General features: G+C 39.7%; 1 protein-coding gene across 1 annotated transcript; it reads right to left on the reverse strand.

Moving 5' to 3' along the window:
* Positions 1-10032: 10032 nt before the first annotated feature.
* On the reverse strand, positions 10033-10980 carry LOC118858077 (olfactory receptor 2G3-like). Its single transcript, XM_036768520.1, has one exon. It carries the CDS (start codon positions 10978-10980, stop codon positions 10033-10035), a length of 948 nt encoding a protein of 315 aa, XP_036624415.1.
* Positions 10981-16366: the final 5386 nt, after the last annotated feature.

Here is a 16366-nt window from a genome sequence, read left to right on the forward strand (position 1 = left end):
AATGAGGAGCAATGGTAATTCGGTCTTGTCCTTTAGATGCTGCCTCCTATAAATCTTCCCTGAGTCTATGGGAGAGAAGATAACTTTGTCTAATTTGTACAGTTCTGAGATTCTCCATTTTGTTGTTGTTCATTTGTTTCAGTTGTGTCCAATTCTTTGTGACCTTATTGTGGGTTTTCTTAGGAAAGATACTGGAGTGGTTTGCCATTTCCTTCTCCAGTTCACTTTACAGATGGGAAAACTAATACAAACAGGATTAAGTGACTTGCCAGGGTCACAAAGCTATAAGTGAAGCCAGATTTGAACTCAAGATGATTCTTCATGACTTCAGGCTTGGCACTGTATCTGCTGTGCCAGGCAGCTACCTATAACAACTTTTTATCTGGGTAAATGACTTCCAGTCAATAGGTCTGAGAAAACCTTATACTGCCAGTCCACTAGGCAGAGTTTCAAAGGGACAGAGTTTGAATTCATTATTGTATAATCTCACCTTGGAAAATGAAAAAAAAATTCCTACATCCCAAGGAACATTATTCCCCCACTAAGATTGTCCCATCTATTTTTCCAAGTCAAAGTTATAGTCAAACCTTTTGCTATTCTTCAAGCATGACCCATTTTTCATCAAGCTCAGTTTCCCCTGTATATTGTGCTTGCCCTTCTTTCTTTCCCTTTTCCTCAGTTGTCAGTGATCTTCCCCCAAATTTCTCCCTCTCTCTCTCTCTCAATCCATCCATATATATATATATATATATATATATATATATACATATACATATACATATATATGTGTGTGTGTGTGTATATATATATATATATATATGCAAAAGCCTGATTGCCATTTCATATCTTGACTCATGTTTCTACTCCTGTAGTTGAGATGTGCTGAATATCATGTTTATATGTGTCTGATGTTAAAAAATATATCTATTATTCCTGGCCAGGGTAAGAGCCTTTATATGGTTATGCAAGAATTATGTGTGCATTTTCTTAGGAGTGATGGACAGTCTGCTGAATAGGAAAAGACTAAATCTTATACCCTCCAAAACAACGTAAGGTTTTCTGCATTCTAACACACCTATAAAAAAGGAGGTTTGTATGGAGTGACAGAAGACAGAGATTCTGGAGTTTGCTATCAGTTTGATTACTAGTTTAATCTTTTTAGAGTGACAAAATATAGGTCTCAAAAGAAAATCTCTAATTTGAGTAATGTTTATGTGTCTGTAACTTCCTGGGTGGCATTTTGATTCTTGAGGGAGATAAGGTTCCAACTCCTGACATATATCACCCCAGTTACTTATGTGAGTTGAATTTTTGTGTGTATTACAATCCAGAAAAAAAATATTTTTGGGGGGTGGGGAGGAGGGCCTAATTTTTTCTTATTCAACAAATTTCCTCCTCTGTTTTCTCCTACTACTACCTGGTACCTGTTCCCTTCTGCCTTGACCCTTTTTGGCAGTCCTCCCATATTTGGAATCATTCTTGTACTCGCTCTATTTATTGTTCCCTCTCCCTCTTCCTATTGTGAGAAACTTCAAGGATTTGGCTGGGGAATTATGTTAAGAAATTATGAGAGCTATAAATGCAGCAGGGTGGTATAATGTTCAAGGTCAGGACAAGATGTTAGGTTGGGATAATGGCAGTAGTAGATTACTATCGTCATATTCTCCATAGCCAGAATGGTATTGAGTCCACTCACCTTGTTCTGCGATGGATTGTAACAACAATGTGGCTGGCAGCTGCTGTGGGGGTGCAAGACCAACAACAGGAGCACACAGAAGGGCTGCCAACACAAGCTCTTTAATGTGCTTTTCTAAGGAAAGCAACTTTAAGGGGTTAACAATCTCATTATAATTAAACATGCAAATATCATTCACTTAGTTCATGGAGAAAAGATCAGCCCCCTGAACTTCAGGGCAAATATAAACAGAAATTACAAACATCAACACACAGACCTTGTCTGATTCAAATCACAATTCATAGTTACCAGAGAAGCACCAACATCTGTCTAGGTTACAAAGTGGGGGGGGGGCAGAGCAGGTTTAACGGCTTGCCCAGAGTCTCATCACCCACATTCTTTCAATGTACCCCCAAAACAAAATGCCAACCTCAGATCTTTTATACCTGTGTCAGGGCCCTGGGAGCTCCAGGCTCACCATTTAGGGTATGGGAAAGCTCTTGAGTTGCTAGTACCACATCTTATACAATTCAATGACTCTTATTGTCTTAGTGCTGAGAAACATTTCAAGACAAAAGATCCCACTTTACCTGCCCAATTCAAACAAAGGCCAGATCATTAGGCTTCTTCATTTCAAGAATGACCCTGAAGGAAGCATGAAGCCTTCTCTGCCATCTTCGTCATTGTCATCATTGTTGTCATATCATCATCATCATCATCTTCTTCTTCTTCTTCTCCTTCTTCTTCTTCTCCTTCTCCTTCTTCTCCTTCTTCTCTTCTTCTTTTTTGTTTTTCTCCTCCTTCTCCTCCTCCTTCTCCTTCTCTTCTTTCTTTTCCTATTCTTCTTTCATCAGGAAGTTCCTAGAGAGTATGGGGAATATAGATCTTTCATGCTCTGTTATACTTAGCCTAGGGCTTTCACCTGAATAGCAAACATTAGAAATACCATTCCTTGAAAGAATTAATGATTAATTAATGAATCTTCCAGATCTCTATGTTGAGTTCCTGAGACTTTCAAGACCCAGAAGGAAATTCTTCGTGTAGCACCACTTCTAGGCTAACTCTGCAAACTTGGCACTTGCAGATTTGTAATTCGGGTGCCCAGTGATGCAACAACTACTATCTCATGTTCGAAGGGGAGCAGTGACTCATGGATCTGTATTACTAAAATATAGCTCATAAGGCTCTATTGGTGAGTTTATCCTTAATTGCCAGTAGGCAATTAGCTCAAAGCAAAAACATTTTTTAAGATGACATAGTGAGAAAAATTTCTACAAAACATTCACCCATAAAGCTGAGGGAAGTACAAAAAATCCCTCACAAATACATAGGGTTGATGAGAAGAGTGGGCCCAAATTTGAGTACACTGATAGTGAAGCTCTCACATAGGGAGAATATATGGCCAAGGTAAGTCACATCTGTAATCCTATAAGGCCCTGATATCTCTGCCCTTTTCATACTATCCTCATGTTACTTCTCTTTGGTCACAGTGTTGCTGCTATGCAGGTATTTCAGCTGGGTTTCTGGGGTCTCCTCCTCTCTGCTACTTAATTCTTGACTGCCAGGGCTAGTTCCTTTCCAAACTGGTAGTCAACTCTTCTTGCTGCTGGAGGTCATGATCCTTGAAGATGCTTAACAAACTATGTTAATATTAAACATACTATAGTGTCCCTGCTTGTAATTTTTCAGTTGTATGTATTTTTGCTTTGATTGAGATCATGTTTTGCTTCTTAAGATTAACTTGAAACATGATGAATTCTTCCCCAACTATTCTGTTTAACTATGTGAATCCTTATAGTTTCAGTGTGTTTTCTTGTAATCACTACACTGTTGGATTCTGCTTTCTAATCCATCCTGTTCTCCTCTGATTTGTGGATGAGTTCATCTCATTCACTGTCAATTATAATTGTTAATTATAAATTTCCTTCCATTATCCCTCTTTATGCTTTTATTTTTTTTCCTCTTGCTCTTCTCTTACCATGAAGAAAGTTATAGAGAAGAGAAGGAATCTGACCAATTTGGGTAATTTATATTTGAAGTGATCTTTTCCTGAATTTACCTCTTCATCACAACTAGACCCTGATCTTAGCTTTTTTTTCTCTTTTTAATCCTCGCTTTATCATCAATTCTCCTGAAATTAAAGTTTATTTGGCTTCTGAATATTACCTCTCTGACTGTGCTTTCACTCTTTTATACCCTTCCACTATTTCTCTGTCAGTTTGATGTGTTTATGTGCCAAAATATATCTCTCTGTGTATATGTTCAACTTTGTTTTATTTGGTTCTGAGAAGAGTATGGCTGTTCAATGGCTGCTTCTTTTTATGTACCCCATTTATGTGAAGTAGTAAATTCCTTTCTCAGCTTCAATTCTTCATTGTTCTATTCTTCCCCGCTTCCTTTCGTTTCATTTCTTTAAACCAGCAAAATGGAATAAAGCCACACATACACTCTGTATTTCCCTTATTTTACTTTCTATGTGCCCCTTGAAAATATTAAGGCTTTGATGAGATATTTGTCTCTTTTCCCTCTATTATAATTTGAGTACTTTATCATTCACTGAAGGCTAACTAGGGTCAGAAGTGGGGGAAGTAACAAATAAAGCTCACACTAAGAGAGAAGATCTAAGGAAACCTAGAGCTAATGATCTTTATAGCCTGTATTGGAGACTGAGGCAGAGTAAAGCAAAAAGAGTAACACATATTTTGCATGTCCAGCCTCTTACCCAAGAGCCTTACCAAAGACTCTGTTGCCTCAAGACCATGCCCTAACTACCACCATCCTCCAATTTAGCCCCAGATCTGAAAAGAGTAGCCAGTCTTGCCTGAGGTATGAAGAAGGGTGATTTGGGGAGCTCTAATAAGTGCTATGTCTCTACCCTTAGAAATTCATTCCTTTCCTTTGGGTATTGAAGTTTTCTATCTTCAAGAAGTCCTGCACATTATAAGAACCTAGAACTAGATCATCACAAGATCTGAAGATTAACATTAGAGCAAAAAGACAAATACTGTGATTTTGTTTTTTTATTTAATTTTAAACTTGAATACTAAAACTTAAATATATAATAGGAAAAAAAGAAATATTATAAACTTATATATGAAAACAAATATAGCAGAAAAAAAAAATGTCTTGTGCACAGCTGAGGATTCAAAGTATATAGCAATAAATTTCCATTTCAAAAAAGTCTATATATTAAATACCATGCATTATGTTGAGAGCTGTCCATCTTTGCTTCCTTGCAGATTTTCTTTTATTCTCTGCTGTAAGTGCCCATGGTCAGCAGAGTCCCTGGCCCAGTGCTGCTGCACTTACCAGGGGTGTACTGGTTCCTTCTTATCCTTGCTAATATCTCCACAACACAGCTAGGTCAGGCATTCCTTGTCAGCAGACGTTTCCCAAATCCCCTGACTGTCCCGGGGTAAAAGTTCCTGCGTCTGGGTCCAAGGCAGCCTCTCAACACAGGTAACCCAAGGGCTTGCTGCTTCTTGGCTTCTTGTGTAAGTGGTCCTTAGCCTGGAGGTGTTTACTCTTCACAGGAACCAAACCTTGCCCAGAGATTTTTCTTCAGGTCTTCTCTGATGGTCCCAAGAGGGCCCCTGTTCTATCCTTTCTCTTGTTTATTATTTATTCATTTATCTATTTATTTATTTGTTTGTTTATCTATATATCTTTTCATCCATCCATTCATTCATTAATATACATATACATATGTATATGTGTGTGTGTGTGTGTGTATGTGTGTGTGTGTATTTTATTTATTTATTTGCCTGCAGCTTTATGTTTGCCCTGGGGTACTGTTTTATCTCTTTTGTGGAGAAAAATCTTGAGAGCTTGGAATTTTCTGAGCTACTCAGCCATCTTCTCAGAACCCTCTAGTGTGATTTTGTTAAATGTCTATCTTGGGTCCACACCCTCTACCCCCAGATCCAAGGCCCAACTACCAAAGACAAATACTTCCAACACTTAAGACATTGAACAAGCTAAGGGAGAGGTATTCCAGCAGTAAGTGGAAGACACACACAGGCTGTCTGTATGCCTCAACAAAACAAGGTTAGTGATCGAACAACCTTTCTTTCGGAGAATCCTGGAAGGATATAAAGGGGTTGGCATTTCAGGAGTTATCAGAGCAACTAAAATAATAAGGCAGAGGGATTTGCTATTTCTCTGTTGCCCCTCCAAAATACTGTCTAGACAATTCTCTTACCATCTGAACAGCAGTTTCTGCCTGACAAACATAGTGAAGCCCTTAGCACATTACCTAGTATATAGTAAGTACTTAATAAATGTTTGTCAACTGAGTAAAGCATCCTTTTTGAAGGAAGAGTGGCTAGTTAAGGAGGAAAAACAGAAGCCTGGGAATTTCCACGGACATGCACCCTGACTCTGCTGGTTGGTTGGTTGTTGTCCTTTATTCTTGAAGAGGAACAAAATGATATCATTATGCTAGAGTCAAGTTTCAATGTGTCTGACTGTGGCTGATCAGACCAATCTGAGTTCAGAATACTCTACCACAGGTCAGGCGCAAATAATCCACATGAACATTTGGAGTGGAGATGTCTCTAAATTTATGCATCCTGCATTTCCTTAGAGCTGTTTCAATTCTGCTTTGCTCTTAGAGCACAGCATCTTCTGTGATGTGGGCACACCATGCTGAGCAGTCCTGTGCCAATGTCTCCCATGTCACGCAATCAATTCCAAAGTTCTTGAGAGAGACCTTGAGAGTGTCCCTGTAACACTTCTTCTGACAAATGCTTGCCCTGTGTGAGTTCTCCATAAAATAGTCTTATTTGCAGGTATACGTTTTGCATTCAAAGAATGTGGTCAGCCCATCAGAGTTGCACCTTCTGTAGGAGAGTTTGAATGCTTGGCAGTTTAGTTTGAGTAAGGACCTCAGTGTAGGCAGTACCTTATCCTGCCTGGTGTAATAGCAAGTAAAGTGGGACCTTTTGCTGTTTTTTTTTGTTTGTTTTGGAGTGCTTCTCAGCACTAAGGCAATCAAGTGCCTTTTGGGTCTTGCCTTTCTTTTTGATCAAGAGTCTTTGATTAAATTGGTAGTCTCTGATGACCTGCTTAAGTCACAGGAAGCCCTAGGTCACATGGGTTTGAGTTGCACAGTTATGATGCCCTCTGACCCTGAAGAAGCATGTATATATACTCAGAGGTTGGCATTTTGCTTTGGGGCTCACTCACCGGAAGAGTGTTGTGTGATTTAACCAGAGAAAATTCTGGGTAACCATTGGAGCCCCCCAGCTTTGAAAAACCTAGCTGTTGGTACTTCTTTCTCTGCTAATTATGTATGTAATGTCTTCGGCGGACATCCCGATGTAACATGGTAGCTAGAAAAACTAACAATATTTTGGGCTACATTGAGAAGCTTGGCTTCCAGTATTACATAGATGATTGCCTCTCCATACCCTACTATGACCAAAATCCATCTGAGTTGTATTCACTTCTGGGTACCACACCAAAAAACTCAAGATTATTCAGAGGAAAGTATTCAGGATTAGGAAAGGCTGGTGTCCATAGCATATGGGGAGGATTAGATGGAACTGATGAAGTTTGACTTGTAGAAGAGAAGACTGAAGGGGGACAGAATAGTTTCTTTTAAATATTTGAAGGAAAAGTGATTAGATTTGTTCAGCTTAGATGCAATGGGCATATACTCTTTATGATGAACTAATGCTTTCCTTTTTTTCCCAATACAATTAAGAGGATTTCATCTTAGAACAGTGCTTGGTGCATGGAAGGCACTTAATAACTCTTTTTTTTAATTCAAAAAAACCTTTATCCAGTATCAACTATGTCCGAAAAGCTGTGCTAAATATTAGTCCTGCCTTCTTAGTTTTTGTAATTGAGTACAATGTTAATACAAAGATCTGTAGTATATGATACTACATGGTAAGTTCATGAGTAGAGGCAACCTAATGTCTTGTACTAGAGGCCAGGGTCAGACAAGTGTCTGAATTCAGTCCTGACTTTGAAATGTATTGTGTGTGAAAGACAGGTGGGTGGAAGGAGAGAGATAGAGATGGAGAGAGAGAGAGAGAGAGAGAGAGAGAGAGAGAGAGAGAGAAGAAGAAGAAGAAGAAGAAGAAGAAGAAGAAGAAGAAGAAGAAGAAGAAGAAGAAGAAGAAGAAGAAGAAGAAGAAGAAGAAGAAGAAAGGAGAGGAGAGGAGAGGAGAGGAGAGGAGAGGAGAGGAGAGGAGAGGAGAGGAGAGGAGAGGAGAGGAGAGAGAAGAGAAGAGAAGAGAAGAGAAGAGAAGAGAAGAGAAGAGAAGAGAAGAGAAGAGAAGAGAAGAGAAGAGAAGAGAAGAGGAAAGACAGTTCCACCACATAGCCAAGTCACAACCCCTCAGTGGATTAGACCAGGGCTCTCCAAAATGTGGCCTGTGGCCTGATGCAGCCCACAGTGTGATTTATGTGGCCTGCCTATAAGTATAGAGATTTACATAAATGCTTTAATAAAGGAAGCCAAGTTACCATAGAGCTTTCACTAAAATGGCAAATCAAATTCTATTGTCTATTGTTTCAATAAAAACCTAAGGTTGGACAGCCCTGGATTAGATAATATTCAAGGACTACAAATTACCAAGATCTGGTTCCTCTTGCCAGTGAAATCATAGATACAGAGCTACCCACATGGGACCTTAGATGTCATCTAGTTCAGCTACCTAATTTTACAGAGGAGGAAATTGAGGCCTGCAGATTTTAAGTGAGTTGTCCAAGGTCACACAGGTAGGATTAAAGGTGAAATTTGAACCAAAGTCCTCTAAGTCCACAACCAGTGCTTTTGTCTGGACATTTAAAGAAAAAGATGTGAATTGCAAGGGCTTAAGACAAAGTGCTACTTTGGGGAAAAATCTTTGGTGATAGTGAGGTCAGGGAATAATGTATGGAGGTTGTAGAATATGAATTGGGTGCTAAGAGATGAGTAGGGAAGGTTAAGGATGACCCACAGGTGGATGGAACATGTAGACAGTGCTATAGTAAAGTGAATTTCATGCAATATGATGAAATATAGATTGATGCTATATAAATTTATCTCAGTGCTTTGAAAGACCCATGATTTCAACATATTGAACATTTCTTCTACCAATACATTTGTTAGCCAAATGGAATACGCTTTAATGAAAAACAAACATGATTAAATTGTGCCATAGATTCAGAACCTAATGATGAAACATGGTTGCTATTGTGAATGCTTTTTTGATATTGTTAAAAGTGTGTTCTAAGACTCTAAGAGCCTCATGGCTTACAATAGCACTACTACTCAAAGCAAAGAGGGGGCAGTGGCATCTTCCTGGTGGCTGATTTTTGCTCAGCAGAGAAGACAATCAGTAATAGTCAATTGACTAAGTATAAAATTATAAAGCAAAAGTTTCTACATTATACATGTCTCTTCCATCCCTGTATCACACTAAACATCAGGGACTGATTGAGTTTGACATGTTCCCACTACTGATGGAAGATATTTCCTTTTCTGATCCCTCACTAGACAGCTCCAATTCTATGGTCATTAATTCCATCTTGTGAAAAACCCACATGCCATGAGAAACACCAAAGTATAACAGAAAAAAAAATGTTGGTATAGCAATCGAGGAGAGCTCAGGGGGATTTCCAGGCTCAACCTTTATAGTCTTGGGAAAATCTGAATTTGACCTAATCACAGAGAAATGGAAATGACAGCAAGCCTCCATTCCTTTCATATCACTGAATAAAATCAGTGTCTGCTAATTGTTGTAGGGTAGAAAATATGACCTTGGGGGAATGGATCCTGGTAGAGTTGGCAGCAAAGGAGGAATCCCAAGATTGGCCTCAGGCATAAACCCTTGGGTCAACACATGCATCTCTGCCAGAAGCGTGTTGAGACACATTTTCTGATGTTTACTCACAAGATTTTGGCTTTAGGGGGCTTTCTCTTCTATTTCCTATGGATTCAACTCTTAATTCTGATAATTAATTCCTCTTGTTTGCAAGTTTTGACTATTAGTGGGTTTTGAAGAAAGTGAGTAATCTGTTATCTTGCTGGTCCCTTAACTAGAAGTTTTCCAGCTTCTCCCTGAAGGCACAGAAGTGAGAAAATTATCTTTTTTGTCACAGAGAAAGCAAATGTTATAAATAAAAGAGTATGACCTTCATATGTTAATGGCGATTTGATGTCTTCAGAGAAGAATTTCTAGCAATGAAGATTCTTAGACACTAAAATCCTTGCCTGGAGGGAGCTCTGGGTTTTTCACAAAGACATGGTATTAAACTTAGAAAGGCCTTGACTGTCTGAAGTTATTAAGCTGTGGTCCTGGAAGCATACAGGAGTTTGTACTCTCCAGTGCGTAGATTTAATGATTTGCTGTTTGCCCAATTTACATATGCCTAGAACCTTTGTTTGAACCCAGCAACCTCCTCAGTGATCCCTTCACATCTTTGTTCCTCAAGGTATAGATCATTGGGTTGAGGGTAGGGGTCACCACAGTATAGAAGAGGGCTAAAAACTTACTCCGCTTCTGAGTATATGCATTTTTGGGCTGTATGTAGACAGCAGTTATGGTTCCAAAGTACAAGACTACAACCATCAGATGGGAACCACAGGTTCCAAATAATTTCCAGCGACCTTCAGTTGACTTCATCCTCAATGTAGTTCTAGCAATGCAGCCATAAGAAACCAGGATAAGAGCCAGAGGTACTACAACATAGAGAATACTGGCTATGGAAAGTTCAGTTTCCACAAAGGTTGTATCTACAGCAGCAATTTTGATCAAGGCTGGAGCCTCACACATAAAACCTTCCACCCTATGGTGAGTGCAAAAAGGCAATTGAAAAGTCAATATTGCTTGAATCAAAGGTCCCACAAAACCACTGACCCAAATGACAACTGCCAACTGTTTGAGAAATCTTGGATGCATAATAACAGTGTAGTGAAGGGGGCGGCAGATTGCAATGTAGCGATCATAAGCCATGACAGTCAGGAGAATACACTCAGTGGAGCCCAATCCCAGAACAATATACAGCTGCACAATACAACCAATGTAACTGATAGTCTTATCAGTACCACTAAGATTCCATAACATCTGGGGGATAATGCTGGTGGTGAAGCAGATATCCAGAAAAGAGAGGTTGGAGAGGAAAAAATACATTGGTGTGCGGAGTTTGGGATCCAGGTAAGAGACCAGAATGATGGTTGTATTCCCCATCAGGGTAAGGATGTAAAATATAGTAATGATGAAAAGGAGGGCCATCTGTAGTTGAGGCTGGTCAGAAAAACCCAATAGAATGAACCCCATTGGGCTGCTCTTATTGGTCTTTTCCATCATGTCTTAACTGTGAATAAAGTTCCTTTGGTCATTCACGTTGGTCTTGCTGTGATAAGAAATTCAGAGAGCTTTAGTGATGGTAATTTTGTATTTAGTTTAATTAAATGATGACTAAATAAATGTGTTTGGAAACAAAAAAATAAGCAGACACACTAACAGACATAGGTTGAATATATCACTAAACAGATAATATGCAGAGCTCCATGGAAGAGGAGTACACATGAAAAGAGCTACAAAAAAAGAATGAATTCACTTTAACAAGCAGCAATTATTAAGCACCTACTATGTTCAAGTCAGTTTAGAAAAAGAGTGCAATAGGAAGTTTTACTCTGGCTAAAACATATTCACAACACTACATAAAATGATAGGCACACTGAGACACCTATATGGATATGGATATTTATAGAAAAACTGTTAGATTAGCCAAGATATGCCATAGGTGTCTAAAGACAGCAATATGCAGTTACTTTTTAGAAGAGATAGTTAAATGTAGACACATTTGCAGAAATTAATAAAGAGAAAAATATATTTCTAAAGAAATTGAGAGGTGTTGATATGTAGATTGGAGTCATAGAGACAAGAATTAGAATCACTGTTATTGCAATTACTGGAATGACAGAATCTCAAGCTTGGAAGACATTTTGAGGTCATCTACCACAATTCATACCTGAAGAGACATCTCCTCTCTAATATGCCCAAGAAAAAGTCAGCCAATCTCCATTTGAAAATTTCCATTAATGAAACTCTTCTACCTACTTTGGTAGGCCATTCAACTTTGGGACAATTTTAACGTTGGTAAACTTGTCTTTATATGTCTCAGAAATGTACTTCTGCAGTCTCCTCCTATTGCTTCCAGTTTTGACTCCTTGGATCAAGCAGAAAAAAGGTCTAATCCTTCTGCTACATGACATATCTTTGAAGAATGGAGACAGTCCCAGTAAATGTTTTCTCTTCTTCAAATTAACAATGTTGGTTTCCTACAACTAATCTTCTTGTGGGATAATTTCTATTCCCCTCATTATTGTAATAGCCACTCTCTGGTCCTTTATAAGTTTGTTCGTTTTATTACTAGTGTACTAGTATAACTTTTTATAGTAATTGTGATACCTAAAACTGAACTCAAAATATCAGGTTATGTATGGTCTGACAAGCAGAGATTACCATTGGTTAGCGTATCTCCCATTCTAGACACTTTTATTTTATTGATGCTTAATGATAATAATGATGGTGGTAACATTGATGTTTACATGGCATTTTGCATTATAACTGCTTTGTATGTACGGAATTTACTTTAAAAGTGATTGGAGGAAAGGATTCTGGGAAGATGGCAGAGTACATCCAAAAATTCCAAGCTCTTCAGATTGCCCCCCCCCCCCCCCGCAAGTGAAATAAAGTAGTGCCGCAGGGCAAACCCAGAACAGTAAAAATAAATAAAGGTAGGTGTAGCACAGTGGTCCTCTTGGGGCAATTGAAGAAAATCTGAAAAAAAAAATTCCCAGGATGAGGTTTAGCACCTGTGAAGAACACCTCCAGGGTAGAAACCACTTAAACAATAAGCTGTGATCCCTGGGGTTAGTTGGATTGGGAGGAAGCCTCTCTCCCAACCATAAGAACTTTTATCTCCTAGATAGTGAGGGCAGTTGGGCATCTCAGCCCAGGAAGATTGAGGGAACCTCTGCTGACAAGGAATGCCAGACCCAGCTGTGCTGTGGAGACTGTGCCTTGGTTGAGAAGGAGCAAGCATATGCCGACACAGTAGTGTGGGAACAGTGGGGTGGGGACTAGCTCTGGGCACTTACAGGAGGCTGGAGGTCTTGGTTTAGTTTCCAGACCAGAGGGGAGAACCAAAGGAGGATTTGAGGCCAGAGGCACAATCCCCATACCCCAGGACTAGAGGTGATTAAAAAAAAGCAGATACAAATTTTCAAAATGAGCAGGCAAAGGAAAAAGAATCCAATCATAGCAAGTTACTATGTGAATAAAGAGGAGGATGCTGAAGCAAAGAAACCCTCTCCTACCACCAAAGAGTAACATCAAATGGTCACCTGCCCAAAATGAACTTACAGAAGAACTTTAAAAAGACTGTAAAAACCAAATGAGAGAGATAGAGGAAAAACTAAAAAAAGAAATAATCCAAGAAAAACAAGAAGATTATTAAAAGAAAAACCAACAATTAGAATACAAGATCCAGAATCTTTAAGAAGAAAATGACTCCTTGAAAATCAGAATTGGCAAGATGGCGGCTGGAAAGCAGGGACCAGCCTGAGCTCCCTGCCGAGCCCCTCCAAAAACCTATAAAAAATGGCTCTGAACCAATTCTAGAACGGCAGAACCCACAGAACAGCAGAGGGAAGCAGGGCTCCAGCCCAGGACAGCCTGGATGGTCTGTGGGTGAGGTCTATCCCACACGGAGCCAGGAGCTGGGAGCTGGGAACGGAGTGGAGCAGAGCCCAGCCTGAGCGGCGTGGACCAACAAGACCAGCAACCAGGCAGAGCATGCCCTAGCGCCCTGATTCAGTGAGCTGCTGCAGTTACGAGACTTCTCAACCCACAAACACCAAAGACTGCTGAGAAGGTTAGTGGGAAAAGCTGCGGGAGTGGAAGGAGTTCGCAGTTCAGCTTCCAGCCCCGGGGGCAGCGGAGGTGGGGCAGCTACAGCTGCTGTTGCTTCCAGCCCCAGTGCCACCTGGTGGGAGGAATTAAGTGGCAGATCAGAGCAGGGGTGCACAGCCTGCCAAAGATCTAAGTCCAGTTCAGGTTGGGGGTTCTTGGGGAAGGAGCAGTGCGGGTCTGACAGAGCTGGCACCTCCCCCCCAAACGTGGAACATAGAACTCTGTAGTCTACAAGCAGTCTTACCCCATTGAAAAACTCAAAGGTCAAGTTAGTTGGCTGGGAATATGGCCAGGCAGCGAAAACACACCGAGATTCAGTCTCAGACTTTGCATTCTTTCTTTGCTGACAAAGAAGACCAAAACATACAGACAGAAAAAATTAATAAAGTCAAAGAGCCTACAACAGAAACCTCCAAGAAAAACATGAACTGGTCCCAGGCCATGGAAGAGCTCAAAAAGGATTTGGAAAAGCAAGTTAGAGAAGTAGAGGAAAAATTGGGAAGAGAAATGAGAAGGATGCGAGAAAACCATGAAAAACAAGTCAATGACTTGCTAAAGGAGACCCAAAAAAATACTGAAAAATACGCTGAAGAAAACAACACCTTAAAAAATAGATTAACTCAAATGGCAAAAGAGCTCCAAAAAGCCAATGAGGAGAAGAATGCCTTGAAAGGCAGAATTAGCCAAATGGAAAAGGAGGTCCAAAAGACCACTGAAGAAAATACTACTTTAAAAATTAGATTGGAGCAAGTGGAAGCTAGTGACTTTATGAGAAATCAGGATATTATAAAACAGAACCAAAGGAATGAAAAAATGGAAGACAATGTCAAATATCTCATTGGAAAAACCACTGACCTGGAAAATAGATCCAGGAGAGATAATTTAAAAATTATTGGACTACCTGAAAGCCATGATCAAAAAAGAGCCTAGATATCATCTTTCAAGAAATTATCAAGGAGAACTGCCCTTATATTCTAGAGCCACAGGGCAAAATAGAAATTGAAAGAATCCATCGATCACCTCCTCAAATAGATCCCAAAAAGAAATCTCCTAGGAATATTGTCGCCAAATTCCAGAGCTCCCAGATCAAGGAGAAAATACTGCAAGCAGCCAGAAAGAAACAATTTGAGTATTGTGGAAACCCAATCAGAATAACCCAGGATCTGGCAGCCTCTACATTAAGAGATCGAAGGGCTTGGAATGCGATATTCCGGAGGTCAATGGAGCTAGGATTAAAACCTAGAATCACCTACCCAGCAAAACTGAATATCAATATCATGCTCCAAGGCAAAATATAGATTTTCAATAAAATAGAGGACTTTCAAGCTTTCTCAGTGAAAAGACCAGAACTGAATAGAAAATTTGACTTTCAAACATAAGAATCAAGAGAAGCATGAAAAGGTAATCAAGAAACAGATATTGCAAGGGACTTACTAAAGTTGAACTGTTTTGTTTACATTCCTACATGGAAAGAGGACATGTATGATTCATGAGACCTCAGTATTAGGGTAGCTGAAGGGAATATGCATATATATATACATATATATATGTTTATGTATATATATATATAAGTGAATGTGTATGTATGTGTATATATATATGTGTGTATATATATATGTGTGACACAGGGTGAGTTGAAGATGAAGGGAAGATATGTAAAAGAAATAAAATGAAATTAAGGGATGAGAGAGCAACATACTGAGAGAGGGAGATAGGGAGAGATAGAATGGGGTGGATTATCTTGCATAAAGGTGGCAAGAGGAAGCAGTTCTGTGGGAGGAGGGGAGAGGGCAGGTGAGGGGGGAATGAGTGAACCTTGCGCTCATCAGATTTGGCCTGTGGAGGGAATACCATACATACTCAGTTGTGTATCTTACCCCACAGGAAAGAAGAGGGAGGAAGATAAAAAAAATAAAAGGGGGGGGGATGATGGAGGGGAGGGCAGATGGGGGTGGAGGTAATAAAAAACAAACACTTAGGAATGGGGACAGGGTCAAGGGAGAAAATTCAATAAAGCAGCATGGGTTGGGAAGGAGCAAAATGTAGTTAGTCTTTCACAACATGAGTATCATGGAAGGGTTATACATAATGATACACATGTGGCCTAGGTTGAATTGCTCGACTTCTTAGGGAGGGTGGGTGGGAAAGGAAGAGGGGAGAGAATTTGGAACTCAAAGGTTTAAAATCAGATGTTCAAAAACAAAAAAAATATTTTTGCATGCAATTAAAAAATAAGATACACAGGCAATGGGGTGTAGAAATTTATCTTGCCCTACAATAAAGGAAGGGAAAAGGGGATGAGAGGGGAGGGGGGTGATAGAGGGGAGGGCTAACTGGGGAACAGGGCAACCAGAATATATGCCATCTTGGAGTGGGGGGGAGGGTAGAAATGGGGAGAAAATTTGTAATTCAAACTATTGTGAAAATCAATGCTGAAAACTAAATATGTCAAATAAATAAATTTAAATTAAAAAAAAAAACCAGGGGTTGGCTGTCTGTTCTTTGGAGCTCATTCCCGCAGCAGTGGTGGCGCGTGACTCTGGGCCAGCCTTTGTTCTGAGCTCCCGGGCTGAACCTAGATGTTGGTAACTGTGAATCTGTATTGGGTCTGTCTGTTGATGTTTGTACTTTGCTCGGAAGTTCAGGGTGCTGGCTTTTTTCCCTGAACTAAGTGAATGCTGTCTGTATGCTGAATTAAAGTAAGCTTGTCAACCCCTTAAAAAAAATCAGAATTGGCAAGGGTAAACCAGAGAAATCACAAAAGATCAAGAAA

The sequence above is a fragment of the Trichosurus vulpecula genome, chromosome 7 (genome assembly GCF_011100635.1).
Source record: "Trichosurus vulpecula isolate mTriVul1 chromosome 7, mTriVul1.pri, whole genome shotgun sequence".
Lineage (NCBI taxonomy): Eukaryota > Metazoa > Chordata > Mammalia > Diprotodontia > Phalangeridae > Trichosurus > Trichosurus vulpecula.

What these genes read in the sequence shown, in the direction of transcription:
- LOC118858077 (XM_036768520.1), bottom strand. Translation starts at nt 10,980, where the DNA reads ATGATGGAAAAGACCAATAAGAGCAGCCCAATGGGGTTCATTCTATTG.